The 13,939-nt window shown below is 42.8% G+C and overlaps 1 protein-coding gene across 1 annotated transcript in view; it reads right to left on the minus strand.

Annotated features, from left to right (window-relative positions):
* The window catches only part of nrg3b (neuregulin 3b), a 264,266-nt gene extending 250,543 nt beyond the window's left edge, over positions 1-13,723 (minus strand). Inside the window, exon 1 of the mRNA XM_084741668.1 lies at positions 11,319-13,723. Coding sequence (XP_084597794.1) covers positions 11,319-12,165 — 847 coding nt within the window. The 5' untranslated portion in view covers positions 12,166-13,723. The remainder of the gene's footprint in view (positions 1-11,318) is intronic.
* Between the last annotated feature and the right edge of the window lie 216 nt (positions 13,724-13,939).

Raw genomic sequence — 13,939 nt, forward strand, 5'->3', positions numbered from 1 at the left:
CCAACAAGCTCTGTGTACTTTAGGTTATGAAAGGTTAAGGTGAGGGTCACGGCCATGTTTGTGGTTAGGGTCTGCCAATTTAACTTAGGTAGGCGGGATATGTACACAGGCTGAGAGGGAGCGTTGCCTAAGAGGCTCAGCTCGAGGATCAGATGTCCGTTTGTGTGAGGGAGGATGGCATGCAACAAAACTCCAAGGCTCCGATCTCGGAGGTTACACAGTACACAACTCTGCACTGGAAAGCTAAGCCAACATGACACATTTTGGTAGCGGTTTCACCTTTGTGTGTCCAACCCATTAGTTCACTGCTCACCTGTCAATGCTAGCTTGTTTCTCTCCCCCCATGCCCTCAACAGCGTTATGCACTAGGGTTGGGCGATTGGACGAATACATCGCCCGTCGACGATCGGCTGAATCCATCGCTGGTCGCTTTTTTTTTTTTTTATTTGGCTGATATTTGGGGCAATATTTCTCATTTTATTTTGGTAATGCAACGGTCTGCAGAGTGACAGCTGTTGCTCCACGCTGTGCTCTCATCCAGCGGCACAGTACACACCCACTCAGCCGGATCACGAGTGTGCTGAGCGGGGTGAGGAGTGAGAGGTAAACAGCCTGCACAGACTCTCTGCACTCTTTTCACATGGTGGATTAAGGATTTAACCAGTGTTGGTGATTGCTGGAATAGTGAACAGACTAACAAAGACGGTTTTGGTGAATTTAACATGTTTTTCTGTCAAGTTTGAATGAAGTGTGTTTTTCGGGAGTTAACGAGCCAATTAAGCTCATCTTAGTTTGGTAAAACTTGAATTCAGAAGGTGTACAGTTGTATTTCTCCATTTAAAAAGGACAATAAGCGTGAGAATGTTTAATTTATCGATACTTTGTGAGTTTATTTTGTTTATCAGATGTGGTGAATGCACGCAGTGTACATGATGTAGTGAATTCGCCACTTGTGCACATCTCCCAGCTGGGACTCGAGAGGACGGGAGGAGGTGAAACGGGGGACAAAGACATTGTCAGCTGCTGATTGATGGGCCAACGATGGTCATTTGGAAAATTTTAACATGTTGCCCAACCTTATTATGCACCGTGGTAAGCTATGGTTAAAACAAGTTAAACTTTTTAAGACCTTTTAAAGACCACTATGAAAACAATTTAAGCCCTATTTCATACCCATACTGGGAAAAAAAGCACTTGTACAGTTTAAATCAGTGGTGGCTTCATTTTGTGGTTGTTACAACGTGATCAATACCATTTTTTCCCACAAACACCTGAAAAAGCCGGTCTGAAGTTAATGGAACTGAGGAAAGTAATGTTAAATTGATTCAATTAATTTTTAAGACCTGTCGAAATTATATTTTTAGATATTCTGAGGCCTAAAATCTGCAGAAACCTTGCATGATAAAGGCTTGGCAAAGTAGAGAGTATGGCAGAGAATACTACAGCACTGGTTTTTTCTCGTTTCATGGTTTAAGACTGCAGCTAACAGTTGTTTTCATTCTAAATTAATTTGACCTCATTTGTTTTTTTTTATATATAAAATAAAAACATTTAAACTAAAAACTTAAAATCCTCACATCTGAGAGGGTGGAAGCAGAGGCTGATTGCCAATTTTGCTTGAAAAATTACATTAATGATAAATGCATTATGAAAATGGATTCATTTCCTGTGGCGCAATAGTTACACTTACTCTTCCCAAAAGTTAAGTTTGATGTGTTGCACTATATTCCACACACACATGCCTACGGTGCCACAGAATGTATGCATGATGTATGATATCATATAATACACTGATAACCTCCACTGATTTACACAGCCTTCTGATTCAGCTCTGTATAGGATACATCATGCAGACATTGTGGTGACAGGATTGAAGTGAAATACTTGAAAATTCAAATATGGATAACACCTTGAGGGCAATCTGCATGAAAATGAGAGAGATAACAATAGAACGGGTAGAATGGTGGTTTGAGATATGTAAAATGTCTGGCCCAGGCTCATTCACTCAACTGTGAGGAGAATATGGCTTTACCTTGCAGCTGGATCCTTACTTCTGGAGCATGCTCTTATGGTTTTTGACAGTCTACGCCCCAAATAAATTCTTTTTTTTTTTCCTTTTGTATCCAACACACCCTATTTCTGTCCGTCTGCTCTCTCTCCTCTCTCTTCCTCCTTACTAGGGGCTCTCTCCATCCCTCCTCCTTATTGATTCTGTGAGGTTCAGTGGGTAGAGCACGGCACTAGCAAAGGAAAGGGCATGGGATCAATTCCCACAAAATTTCAAGCATTCGCTGGCCTGTCACTCCAGGATAATTTGTCTGCAGGCTTACCCCACCGAATACACTGATGTATTCTGCTTTGTAATTGGTGCCCATCAGTGTCAAGTGTCTCTGCAAGCTAGATGTTCAGGGCAAACACTGCAGAATGCTGCTCAGTCTCATTCATTTTCATGCGCAAAATAGATGCACACATCTTTTACTGCCTGATGAATCTCAACTATGCCAATATTCTGAGGACAGTTCATGTTTTTTAAAGGAATCTGTCTGATTAATTTCCCAAAGCTCTTTGTTTTGAGCTTGTATATGTACATTTTTGGCATAATATAAACGCTAATGGAAGCCATATGGTTCACAGTGTCAGAAAAATTTCGTCTAATGTAGCGCATCTGAAGGCATAGTTTTGCTAATGCCTCCTCCAGGAATGCTGATATGAATAATTTCTATTTCTGGTATCGTAACGTTAATGCATGCACTCTATGGAAACTGAAGTAACTCCCCATTCTTTTTAAATTATTAAGCTTTTTTTAAAACCGCTTAAATGAGACTTTTATGTACAGAGGCCATCACAGACAGTGGACAGTTCTGTATTACAGCAATGTCAAACAGGTATTTAGATAACAGACAACCGTGCAGTAGAGCAGCCATCAGTCTCGCTTTTCAGACGGCACAACTGTGGTACCTCAGGGGTCGACTGGAGGCCCTCTGCTGAAGTACAGATACAAATGTACACAGACGATATGATTACATAAGTTCACGCTAAGTCAAAACAGAAAGTAGCTCTGCAAAGTATTTAGGTTAGTACAGCACATTTTTGGCTGAACAAAACACAGTTTAGTAAATCTCTAATTTATTCATAATTACTTAAAAACAGGTATAGCTGTGATGTAAATATATTCTATGATAATATCTCATCTGTCTTACTGTGACATCTCCTGGCCCTCCTTTGCACAGGAACAATGCAACCACTTTGTAATCTGTACAAACAAGCACGTAAAGGACTGGACAAAAAAAACCAAACTCATATCACCGTTGTAATATTACTGAAAAATATAACGTAGAGTTTTAATCTTTTGTTTATGACCAACGTTTATTTTATTAGATACTATACTATCCCTTAAACCATTAATTCTAGCAGCTCGTGATGGTGAAAAAAGGCAAACGAGAAGATTAACAAGGGGAGACTGATATATATAACACTGAGCAACAAAATCTGGTCAAACTGCCTCGTCAATGATGGCAACATTGGAAAGAGATTACTATTAAAAAATGGTTGAAGGACGAACAAGCACGCTGTCATTACGCTGTTATTATCATTGCATTGTTCTGTTCAAACGAAATAAATACGTACATTGTTTACCACCCAGGGACAACATATGAAAATTAGTGCTGCGCTATATCTGGTGCAATATCTGCCCCTGTTTTAGATAAACCAATAGATGAAATTAAATGAAATTTCTTAAGACCAAAATCATAGTCATTGTGACTGACAGCCCCTGGCAGCAGCTCAACTGCTAAAGAAAAAGCATCTTTGAAAGTATTACTCAGTTTGTTAACATCAGATTGCATCAAGACACTGTTGTGAGGCTTGCAACATCCGTGTAATCGTGCATCTGTGGCGAAATGCAGAGACCAAGAAACGATTTGGGTTAAAATGTTCCTTAAAAACACTGAGCCTGGAATGACAGAAGCTCAGGCATGTGAACTCGCTTTCCCAAACTAGGATGATATTTGTAAATCGGTGCAGCTGCACTCACACACTGTGCAGAGGCAGCCCTGCTTGGGCCAGCCTCAACGAACAAGCAGAGCGTGTCTCAGGAGAGACAGAGGGGCCTCAGAGGCAGCCTGGCAAATCTGAGCCTGACCTCCCTGGAGAGAGAGAGAGGGAGAGAGAGGCAAACTGGATTTATATCTTTGTTTTTAATCCCCCTTACACGCTCCACTGGTCCTACAGTAGTACTTTGTGCAGGCTTCATGTATAGTCAGGAAAAAACAAACAAAAAAACAGGGGCTTGCGTGTCAGGAAAAACATCCATTTTTGTTCTTTTTTTCTGTGACATCAGTGAAAACGGCCGTCTATGTCGCTCTCCTGTGTTTTTCTATCTGGAAAAATAAAAATCAGCTGCGGGACAATATCTGACTGGCTTTTGACTCCATAACTGTCTGATGCTAACCTCTTATTCAGGCTGAAATGCCATTTTGTGACCGCCCCAGCATTCAGTTTGACATTGGGCCCTTGTTAAATTGTTTTCTGTTTGGGGAAAGAGCTTATTTTGTCAAAAACAATCACTGTACTTTAAGTTTAATTCTGCTTGATGTTTCTTTAATGCGACATAGAAACAGAATTTGATGTTACGTCGTATGAGGTATTTATGGACAGTGATAATAGAGGGGCACCAGCAGAGAAGCTAGACAATAATAGGATAGGAATGACAGCAACAGGTCCACCTGAAAAAATCAAAATCAGTTTAAGTGTATGTTATATTTAGAATATTTTTACCACTTTATTTAGCTGCCAGAAAGCCTTTTCTGATGGGAAATCGCAGTCATATAAGCCAAGTATCTCTCAAAAAGCTCTTTACTAAACCAACCAAACTCCACAGACAAAATCAGTAATTTTACCTCGCAGACCACAGGAGTTGGAGGCCTACCACTGCCTTCATCTGTTGGTTTTATCTGACTGATTTTGTCTTAGTGTGTGATTGTTGTGTTAAAACTGCAAAAATATTCTAAATATAGTGCACACCTATACTGATATTGATTTTTAGGTGGACCTTGGCTATAAATACCTTCTGTTGCTGACTTTATCCATGACAGTTCATTGCTTAGCTTCTGAGCTGTACTCTTCTCCACGTGGGCGTGTGCCAACCGCCATTTACTGCAGCTAATACGCTGACAGTTGTTAAGTACCTCATACAATGCTACATCAAATATCCCTTTAAGATGTTGATCAAAGCCATTTACGCACAATTATTCTACAGGGTAAAAATATGATAACAGAGTGAAGAATTAATTAAAACATTTGTACATGTGTTTCCAAGATATAGGACTACCTATAAGCACTGAATCCTCCAGATGCATTTTCTTAAGTGCCAACGGAGCCAGCTGATAAATTAAGCCCATGGGAAGATCTGCAACAACACTTTTTTTCATCTTTTTTTTTTTAAATGCCTTCAGTGCACAGCTGTTCCGACTTAATGGTCGTTGTTTCAGTCAGTTGATTCACAGAATCCTTGATAGCTGCGTCTGGCTCTCACACAGATGACGTTCCCAAAATGAGAACCACCTATGAAAGGCTCTGACTGACTCAGTTGTTTCCCCAACTGGGGAAACAGCCATTGATTCAATTGAAGAGCAACACCAGACCTTTTGAATCGCTTGACAAAAAAATTCAATGTGGCTGGCAATTCACAAGTCTGGAATCGGGCTAGCGAGATGTGAACGGAATTACAACCACACTTCACTAAGGAAGATTTCTTACAACTAAGAAGAAGAGAGCGGAATGGGCCCTGAGCCAACGCCGCGTCCCATGGTTTCCCAACAGGCATTCATTGTGCATCACTTCATTCGCCTGTTTTTTCCCTACTTCTGAGCCAATGGGGCTCGTATATAGAGTGTGGAGTCAGATACATAATAGCCTCAGATACAAAAAACCAGATGATAGATTCATGAGTATGGGCACACACACGCTACATGCTTGTCTTTGTGTTCAGAAGTGTGCCAATTTTTCCTGCGTCGGCCCACATGCTCATGAATGCGAGCCGAGGAGCTAACGCACGAAGGAAGATAGAAAACACAAAAGCAAAGCAAAAATAGATTGGGGGGAATACAATGACACGGAGAGCGGACACAATAACCATGGGGAAAGAGGGACAGAGAGTGAGGAAGAGGGAAAAAAAGACAAAAGAAGAAGGTAAAATATGTCATTATCCCCATCGGACAGAGCTCGTCTTTCTTCCAGGACACCGAGATTCATTTAGATCTCCATCAAACAGCAGCAGCAATAGCAACAGAGAAGAGTGGAGGGGGAAAAAATCACGTTACTGCCTCGTATATATGCAGTCCAGATTATCTGAAACCCGAGACCGTACAGTATAACTGCATTAGCACACAACTTAAAATATGAAATCATCATCTTGGCTGTGGGTAAAGACGAATGCACCTGAAGCCATGTTTTACAGAGCGTTTCATCATCAGCCAAGACATTTTCTGTGTATGATTACACTTTAAATACGCTGCATTGCACAACTCTACATACTATCTCTCTAACCATGATACAGCTAAGCTTTAGAAGAAGTTGTGTTCTTGAAACTGTGCAGTTAGCTTCATAAAAGGATGTGGCTGCCTTTAAGAATACTGTGTTGAGTATATAATACAGCACAAACGCTGTACAAAAGGGTTATGTGAATAACAGTCATATCCAGCAAAGAAAATATCAATGTCAATACTTTAACCCATAGTAACAGTGTCAGTGCTAGACACAGGGTAGAATAACATAGCAACAATAAGCCATTTGACACAAAGCATAGCCTTCAATTAACAGAATAAGCACTGACAGTGGATCCACTGTGAACACGTTCAGTTCTCCCTGCCAAATGTCCAAATGTTTATTGTTGTTCAGTCATTCACAAATACTGGAAGTATCATGAAAGTGTGACCGTCTGTTTTTATGAACAATATATCAGTGGATTTACAGTTGTGGTTTTGCACAAGAGGAGCTACCCTGCACAAATCTGAAGCTACGCCGAAGCACAAACTTTCACATTTTGCTGATTTTGGAGGCGCCTGCACATGTAGTGTTTCCATAGTAATAACCAAAACATATGACGATTTTTGTGATTAAACACAATGTTTTTAGTTTGTTTTTTATTAGGGTTAGGGTTATCATTTTTCATAATTTTTCACATTTTAGTTGTATTCAAGTTTTTATTTCTATTATAAAACACCAACAAGGTTTACTGTTTCAGTGCCCTAATGTCATTTTTTGTGATATTTACATATCTTTGTCACAAGTGCTTGATAGCCTCGTTTGAGGGCTTATTGCATTATCAGCTGATGATTCAATATCAGACGTTCTTACTCTCTGATATCATTATTGGCATCGGCCCCAAAAATCCAATATCGGTCGAGCTCTAAATAACTTCTAACATGCAGCAAATGCAACTGGTGAATTCAATCAGGGATGACTTTTGTACAGATTCTGAAACCCATGCCTCTTCCACAGTATTGAATCTTTTTTCAAATGGCACATGCTCAAATTAAAGTCTGCAAGTTATTTATCAAGAAACCTGCTGACTATACAGGGATTTCTAATACTTCTTGATAAGCAAGAAGTAAGTAATTAAAGCTGATTTCAGCCACACACGTCTCAGCCTACAGTAACCAGTGACAGCAAATCATTCATGCACAGACCTTGGGCCATGAGAATAGAACGTATTTGAGTTAAGACCCTAAGCAATTTTACTACAAGCGGAGATGTCAATAAATCATATTAGTGAAATGTCAACTGAAAAGCCACACTCTGTGGGATCACTGTATCAGTACAGTATATCACAGATATTTAAAACATTATGATATCATATCATAAAACACGCAGTATATAAAGCTACATGAGTTATTCCCTACAAAAAAATGCTTCCACAAAATTTTCTCTTAAAAAAAAACCATAATAAAAAAGTCTTTCTCAAAAAGCAGCAGACACCCACAGGAGCTATTTCTAGAAACAACTCTGTTTTATTAAAGGCTTCTATCACCATCACTGACATAATCAATTATTACCAATGGTTACCAAAAATCTTTAATAATGCTTGCTGCCATGGTGATGTTTTTGGCAAAAATGGGGCTGTGAGCTTACAGGTTTCATTAGTTTTTATATATTCAGCATATTTTTAAAAAATAGTTACATAGGCATTACTAAAATGCTGGCAAAAATCTGCCCCCATTGACTTAATTTTCAGTGGGCATAGCAGAGGTGCGTTTTGATTCCTAAAAAGTGCCACCTATTGCCTGAAAGATAATTACTAAATACAGAGATAAAGAGTCCACAAGTGGGACAAAATATCAGTCCACTCCGTATGATGTCAATATGTTGGCTGGAGACTTATAAACATCAGCCTCCACTGAAAATGACTTGTATATGTGAAAGCTTTTATTAATTGAGGGCAGCTTTGCTAAGTATGCTTTAGCTTTGGAAGGCAGTGCCCTTTTATAGCATACAGTACAAACAGATGCGTCCTGATGTTCACACAGGGGGGCTGCCCGGTTTGGCAGCTTTCAGCTGTTTGGCAGCTCTTTGTCGAGTGACGTAATTGACTCTGGAGCAGTGGATTATGCTGCAGGAGGAGTCTGAGGGCCGTCCGTGGGCATTTCTATACTTTTGTCGCCACTGAAATCCATTGTAGCTGGGTGAATCTAAGCTGACCGAAGCCAATGTTCTCCTTCAATTGGGAAAAGTTATTTTCTGCAAAGCTGCAAACAGAATACAAATGGTTTAATATCCAATGTCCACCCTGCTATGCTGAAAATATTTTCGCCCCGAGGTAAAGAAGAAGAAAATTGTGTCACTTGATCACCGTTTGCCTGTGGAATCAATGCCATTGACGCTTCCAACTGATAAACGAGAGGATACGATGAAGTCAACCGGAACTGTGGTCCAAACATATGAGCTGTACCAGAAATGTGGAGAAATTAAGGTTTCAGGTTTCATATTAAATGGATAGTTTGGATTATTTGATGTACAGTTGTAAGAGGTTCTTATTGATAGTCAGTGTTTAACCTACAATAGATGTCAGTTGGCACGCCCCCAGTTTGGAGAAGAAGAGAGGAGTAGCAACTAGTAAGAAAAGAAATGAACAGCTATGGACAGGGTTTGCAAACAAATGCATTCAGCCACATAAAAAAGGTTCATGTAAAAAAAGACAACATCAGTTTAAGTGTACACTATATTTCGAATGTTTTCAGCACTTAATTGTGCGGTCTGACAACCTTTTCTGATGAGAAACCACCACTATATAAGGCAAACATCGCTCTCTCTAAACCAACCAAAGTCCATCAACAAAATCAGTCATTTTACCTCACAGTAACAGGAGGTGCTAGTCTACCAGTGCCTCTATCTGTTATTTAATTTGCATTACTGTGTCTTTACTGTTTTAAAAGGACAGTTCGGATTCATCAAAGTCATACAATAACACAAACAAACTAACAGATCGAGGCACCAGTAAACTAACAACTGCCATGTTCTGCAAGGTAAAATTACTGATTTTACCTATGGAGTTTGGTTTGGAAAGAGCAATATTTGGCTTATATAATGATGGTCTCCTGTCGAAAAAGTCTGTCCGACAGCAAAATAAAGCAGTGAAAATATTTTAAATAGAGCGTACACTTAAACAGATATTCATTTATTTATTTATTTTTTAGGTGGACCTTTTTCAAGTGGGTAAAATGCCTTTTGTTGCTTATTTTTTCCACAGCTGTTCATTGCTTAGCTTCCATGCTGGTGCCCCTCTCTGCGTCTTCTAACTGGGAGTGTGTCAGCCAGCATCTACTGTAGGAAATACACTGTCCACCAATAAGAGCTTCATACAAGCTAAAATCAAATATTCAGAACTATACCTTTAATGTTTTGTTATTGACCTCTAGAGCACTTTACTGAAAAAAAGAATGTGGAAATGACTATTTTACATTTCACTCCCATGGTAAAACCATTTTTTTTTTACCATGATATGTTGATGTTTGTCACTGGATCCTTTGCATCAGAGCAACAATATTATGCTAAGACTAATATGCAACTAAATACAGATGATCATGACCTAACAGGGAGGCTTAAATCTAAACTGACAACTAAATCCCATGTTCCAACAGAATTCATTGGAAAATAAGAGTGCAGAGTTTGAAAAAAAAATTTAAAAAAAATTCTACAGAGTCAGTACTCGTGATTACACTCGCATCCTGCCCCACCCACGCCGGGGAAAAAAATACCTTGTGATGTTAAAAACATGCCCCTTGTGGAATGAATAATCAGGAAGCCTTCCTTCTTTACACAATGCTAAATATGCAAAATTCACAGCTCCCCTGCTTTATACCCTGTATCTCCCTCAAGCCTTTCCCTCACTTAGCCCACTCCATCTGCCATTTCTTTCTACTCACAGCTCCCACTCTTCATTCTCCTGCTTTGTTGTGCTTCCTGCGTTCTTCTCTTCCTTCACCACCCTCCTCAAAATATTTTTCCTCTTTTTTCCCATTTCCTATCTCATCTATATCCACTTGTCCTCTGCAACCTTATTCTCATTCCCGTATCCATCTATTTTCCCCTCTGAGCCTCTTTCTCTCTCAGCATCATCCCCGCAGTGTGAAAGCGGTACCTGCGACACTCTGCTCCCAGTATCCTCTCATCTAAATGAGATGTGTGGCCTTGCTATATCTGATTCCTCTAGACAGGAGGTGAGAGCTAACCTTTCTCCCACTTCGACACCTCACCAGCTCTCTGTTATTTGTTTTCATAACACAAATATGCTGTCCTTAGTCACAGCACATATCACAAAGCTTTAACATCCCAACTCGAGCAGACAAAACAAAATAAATTCTGCTAGATGGAGCCCTGCCTTTAATGGTACTTAAACCAGCGTGTGGAGAGAGAAAAAAACTCCTCCGGAGGTAAGATTCATATCGGATTAATGCACAAGTGAAAGATAAAGACGGGAGGGGTGAAAATACTGAGAATATCCCCTGATATCTGTCTGTGCTAATGAATACGATTAATGTTAAGCTACTGGAGTATCCACTTTCCATGTGGATATGAAAGGAAATAATTTATATTCGCAGACCATGAGTCATATCAAAGCATATCAGACAATAGGGTTTTTTTTAACTCAGGGATACAGTTATATGTAATAACGGTCAGCTATACTATAGTGACATACCATTATTACTGCTGTAAAGGCCCAGAAAAGAGCACTTCTGAAACACTCATCTCAAGTTCCACAGATAACCTCACACAATCGTGCTCACTCACTCTCCTCCAAAAACCCAAAAAAGTGAACTTACGTGTTCGGAAGCGATGGTGTGGGCGTGTGGTCGGGCCCTTTCCTGGGCGCCCATGATTCCAGCGTGAGGTGGGCTTGACCGGAGCTGCAGGCTGGGAAGTGGTTGGCTGCACCTTGGTGGTGGTCTTCACGGTAGCTGTAGTCGTGGTGGACGCTGTGGTGGTGATGGTCGCAGAAGTCTGTCCTGGCTTTGAGTTGGCGGCTGCTCCGTTACGTCCATTACTGCTGCTTCCTTTCCTGACCGTGCTGCGTGGGGTGACCTCCTTACCACTGGGTGGCGGGGTGAGCCGGGTGGTGCGGGTAGTGGAAGTGGTAACCGCAGTCCCGCTAATGCGAGTGTTGACGCGGTTGTGAAGGTGTGGGGCACGGTTGCCGTCTCCGTTGGCCGTGCTGCCGTTGGCTGAGTGGTTTGCTGGTGGGCCCGATCGAGTTCTTGGCACCGGGGCGGTGCCATCCGCGGCTAGGGGCGTGGTAGTGGACACCATCGCTGTGGTGGAGGCAGCTGAAGTAGTGGTGGCGGTGGAAATGTCGGGCCCCTTGGGCATGGCACTGGGTTTGGAGAGAAATATAGGGTCCTGTCCAATGCTACCTTTAGGATCCACCAGATCGGTGGGGACATAGTCTTGGACGGACCCAACCACAATCCATTTCAGCAGCATGAGACTGAGTCCCAGTCCCACGAAGCCCATCACGAGGGGTACGGCGCACAGCCACGTCTGCTGGCGAGGCCACACGGCGCAGGGGCCGCAGCGGAGAGGGCCCGGGGCTCGTGGAGACGCCTGTTCAGCCCCTGGCTCCTCCAGCGTCATGGCCGCCAGGGTGCTTGCACCGGAGCGCTCACTCATCATGGAGCTTTTTCGTCTCTTGGGGTGTTCAGGAGGTCAAACAGGTGGCCGAACGGTACAAGGGCATGTATGAGGAAGGGGGTGTGGTGTGGAAGAAACGCTGGGCATCTTAAGTATGTACCCACAATGCCTTAGCCTATATATCTACATGCACAAACATAAAACACAAGCAGGACCAGACACAATCACTCACAGCCACGTACTACTAATTAAAAGCTGGCACAGCACTCAGATGCATACACAAGCAATATAAGCTACACTCCCTCTGGCGGACAACAAACCAAACACACACAAGCCAAACACTCTCTCTCTCTCACACACACACACACACACACACAAATACGCACAAGAGGAGAAACACACACTTCTTCCACACACTGAGCACACAGGTTATGGACAGGTGAGAGAGCGAAGCGAGGGGGCGCCTCACTGTAGTTCAGCGCTAACGAAGCGATGATAAATCCCAAGATGCTTCACTCCCTTGTTAAAAAAGCCGACGTTAGAAAAAAAAAAAAAAAAGAGAGAAGAAGAAGGAGACCGGAGAAGGATATCGATCCGCTTCAGACTGGAGCTGTAAATCCATGTGCGTGTGTGCGTGCGTAGATCAACAACCCAGGCTATGGCAGCTCCCTTCTCCACTCTCAATTGGCTGATTATCGGCCGCATAAGGTCCTTAAAACACAAACCACCGATTGTTCCTTTATTCCTTTGAATTTGAGTGAGAATTTGAGTACATTTTACCTTCTGTACATGCGCTTAAGAGCTTCCTTTCCTCTCTTGGAGGTGTCTACTTCAAGTTTTGCCAATAATACCCCCCAGTTCGCTCCAGCTGCCGGTAATCCACCGAAAGTGAGCCGACGCAGGTGCAGCGGTGCTCGGATGCGATGTGCCACCGAGACGAGGATGATGGGGTGGTGGTGTTGGTAGTGGTGCTGTCCGCTAAATCCAACTGGTCCAATCCTCACGCCAAGCGCCCCGGAGTGACAGCCGTGTGTCTCCACCACCGCGAGAGCCTGTCTGTCCGCCTTGCCTGTCTGTCCGTCTGTCTGCAGTCTGGGAGGATGGAAAACAGAAGCCTCCACGACTCGTTTACCTCCGCTGCATTCCCACAGTGGTGCAAGCAGCAGAAAAGGGAGATGGAGAGAGGATGGAGGAGGGAGGGAGGGGGCTGCTGCTCTGAAAAAATGATGCGGCGGCTGTTCTTAGAGGCTGCAGACTGGGGAGAGACAGAGAGGAGAGAGAAAGAGGATGGAGGAGGGAGGGAGGGGAGGGGGGGAGGCTTGCTCAATCCGCGGTGAGTGATGTGGGTTTCACGGCTCCTAACCCATCCGGCGCTCTCCTCCGGTTCACCGCCGTCCTCAATACTCCAAAGTGACGACTAGTGACTGCCCCATCTCTTCTCCCCCCACCTCCTCCTCCACCAGCAGGGTGTAGGTGTGCGCGGACTCCCTCATCAGCAGGAGGAGAGAAAAAAAAAAGAAGAGAAGAAAGAAAAGATTGTGGTGGGCAGGAATAGGTAGAGAGAGCGGAGATGCGTGTTGGCTAAGCTCTGCAGCAGATGCAGATAGGAGGCAGAGGGAGGAGGCGGCGGCAACACACACACACACACACACACATACACAGACGGTGTGGAGAGAGGAGAGGCGATGCCATAGACACACCCCAGGGAGCGGTGTGATGGAGGGAAGGAGGAGGAGGAGGAGGAGGGAGGCGCCACCCCGATGTCTTCCACCAGCGGCACACAAGAGCAAACAAACCAAACACCTGGCTCATAATT

The sequence above is a fragment of the Lutjanus erythropterus genome, chromosome 17 (assembly GCF_056507025.1).
Source record: "Lutjanus erythropterus isolate fLutEry1 chromosome 17, fLutEry1.hap2, whole genome shotgun sequence".
In the NCBI taxonomy this organism is placed as follows: domain Eukaryota; kingdom Metazoa; phylum Chordata; class Actinopteri; order Lutjaniformes; family Lutjanidae; genus Lutjanus; species Lutjanus erythropterus.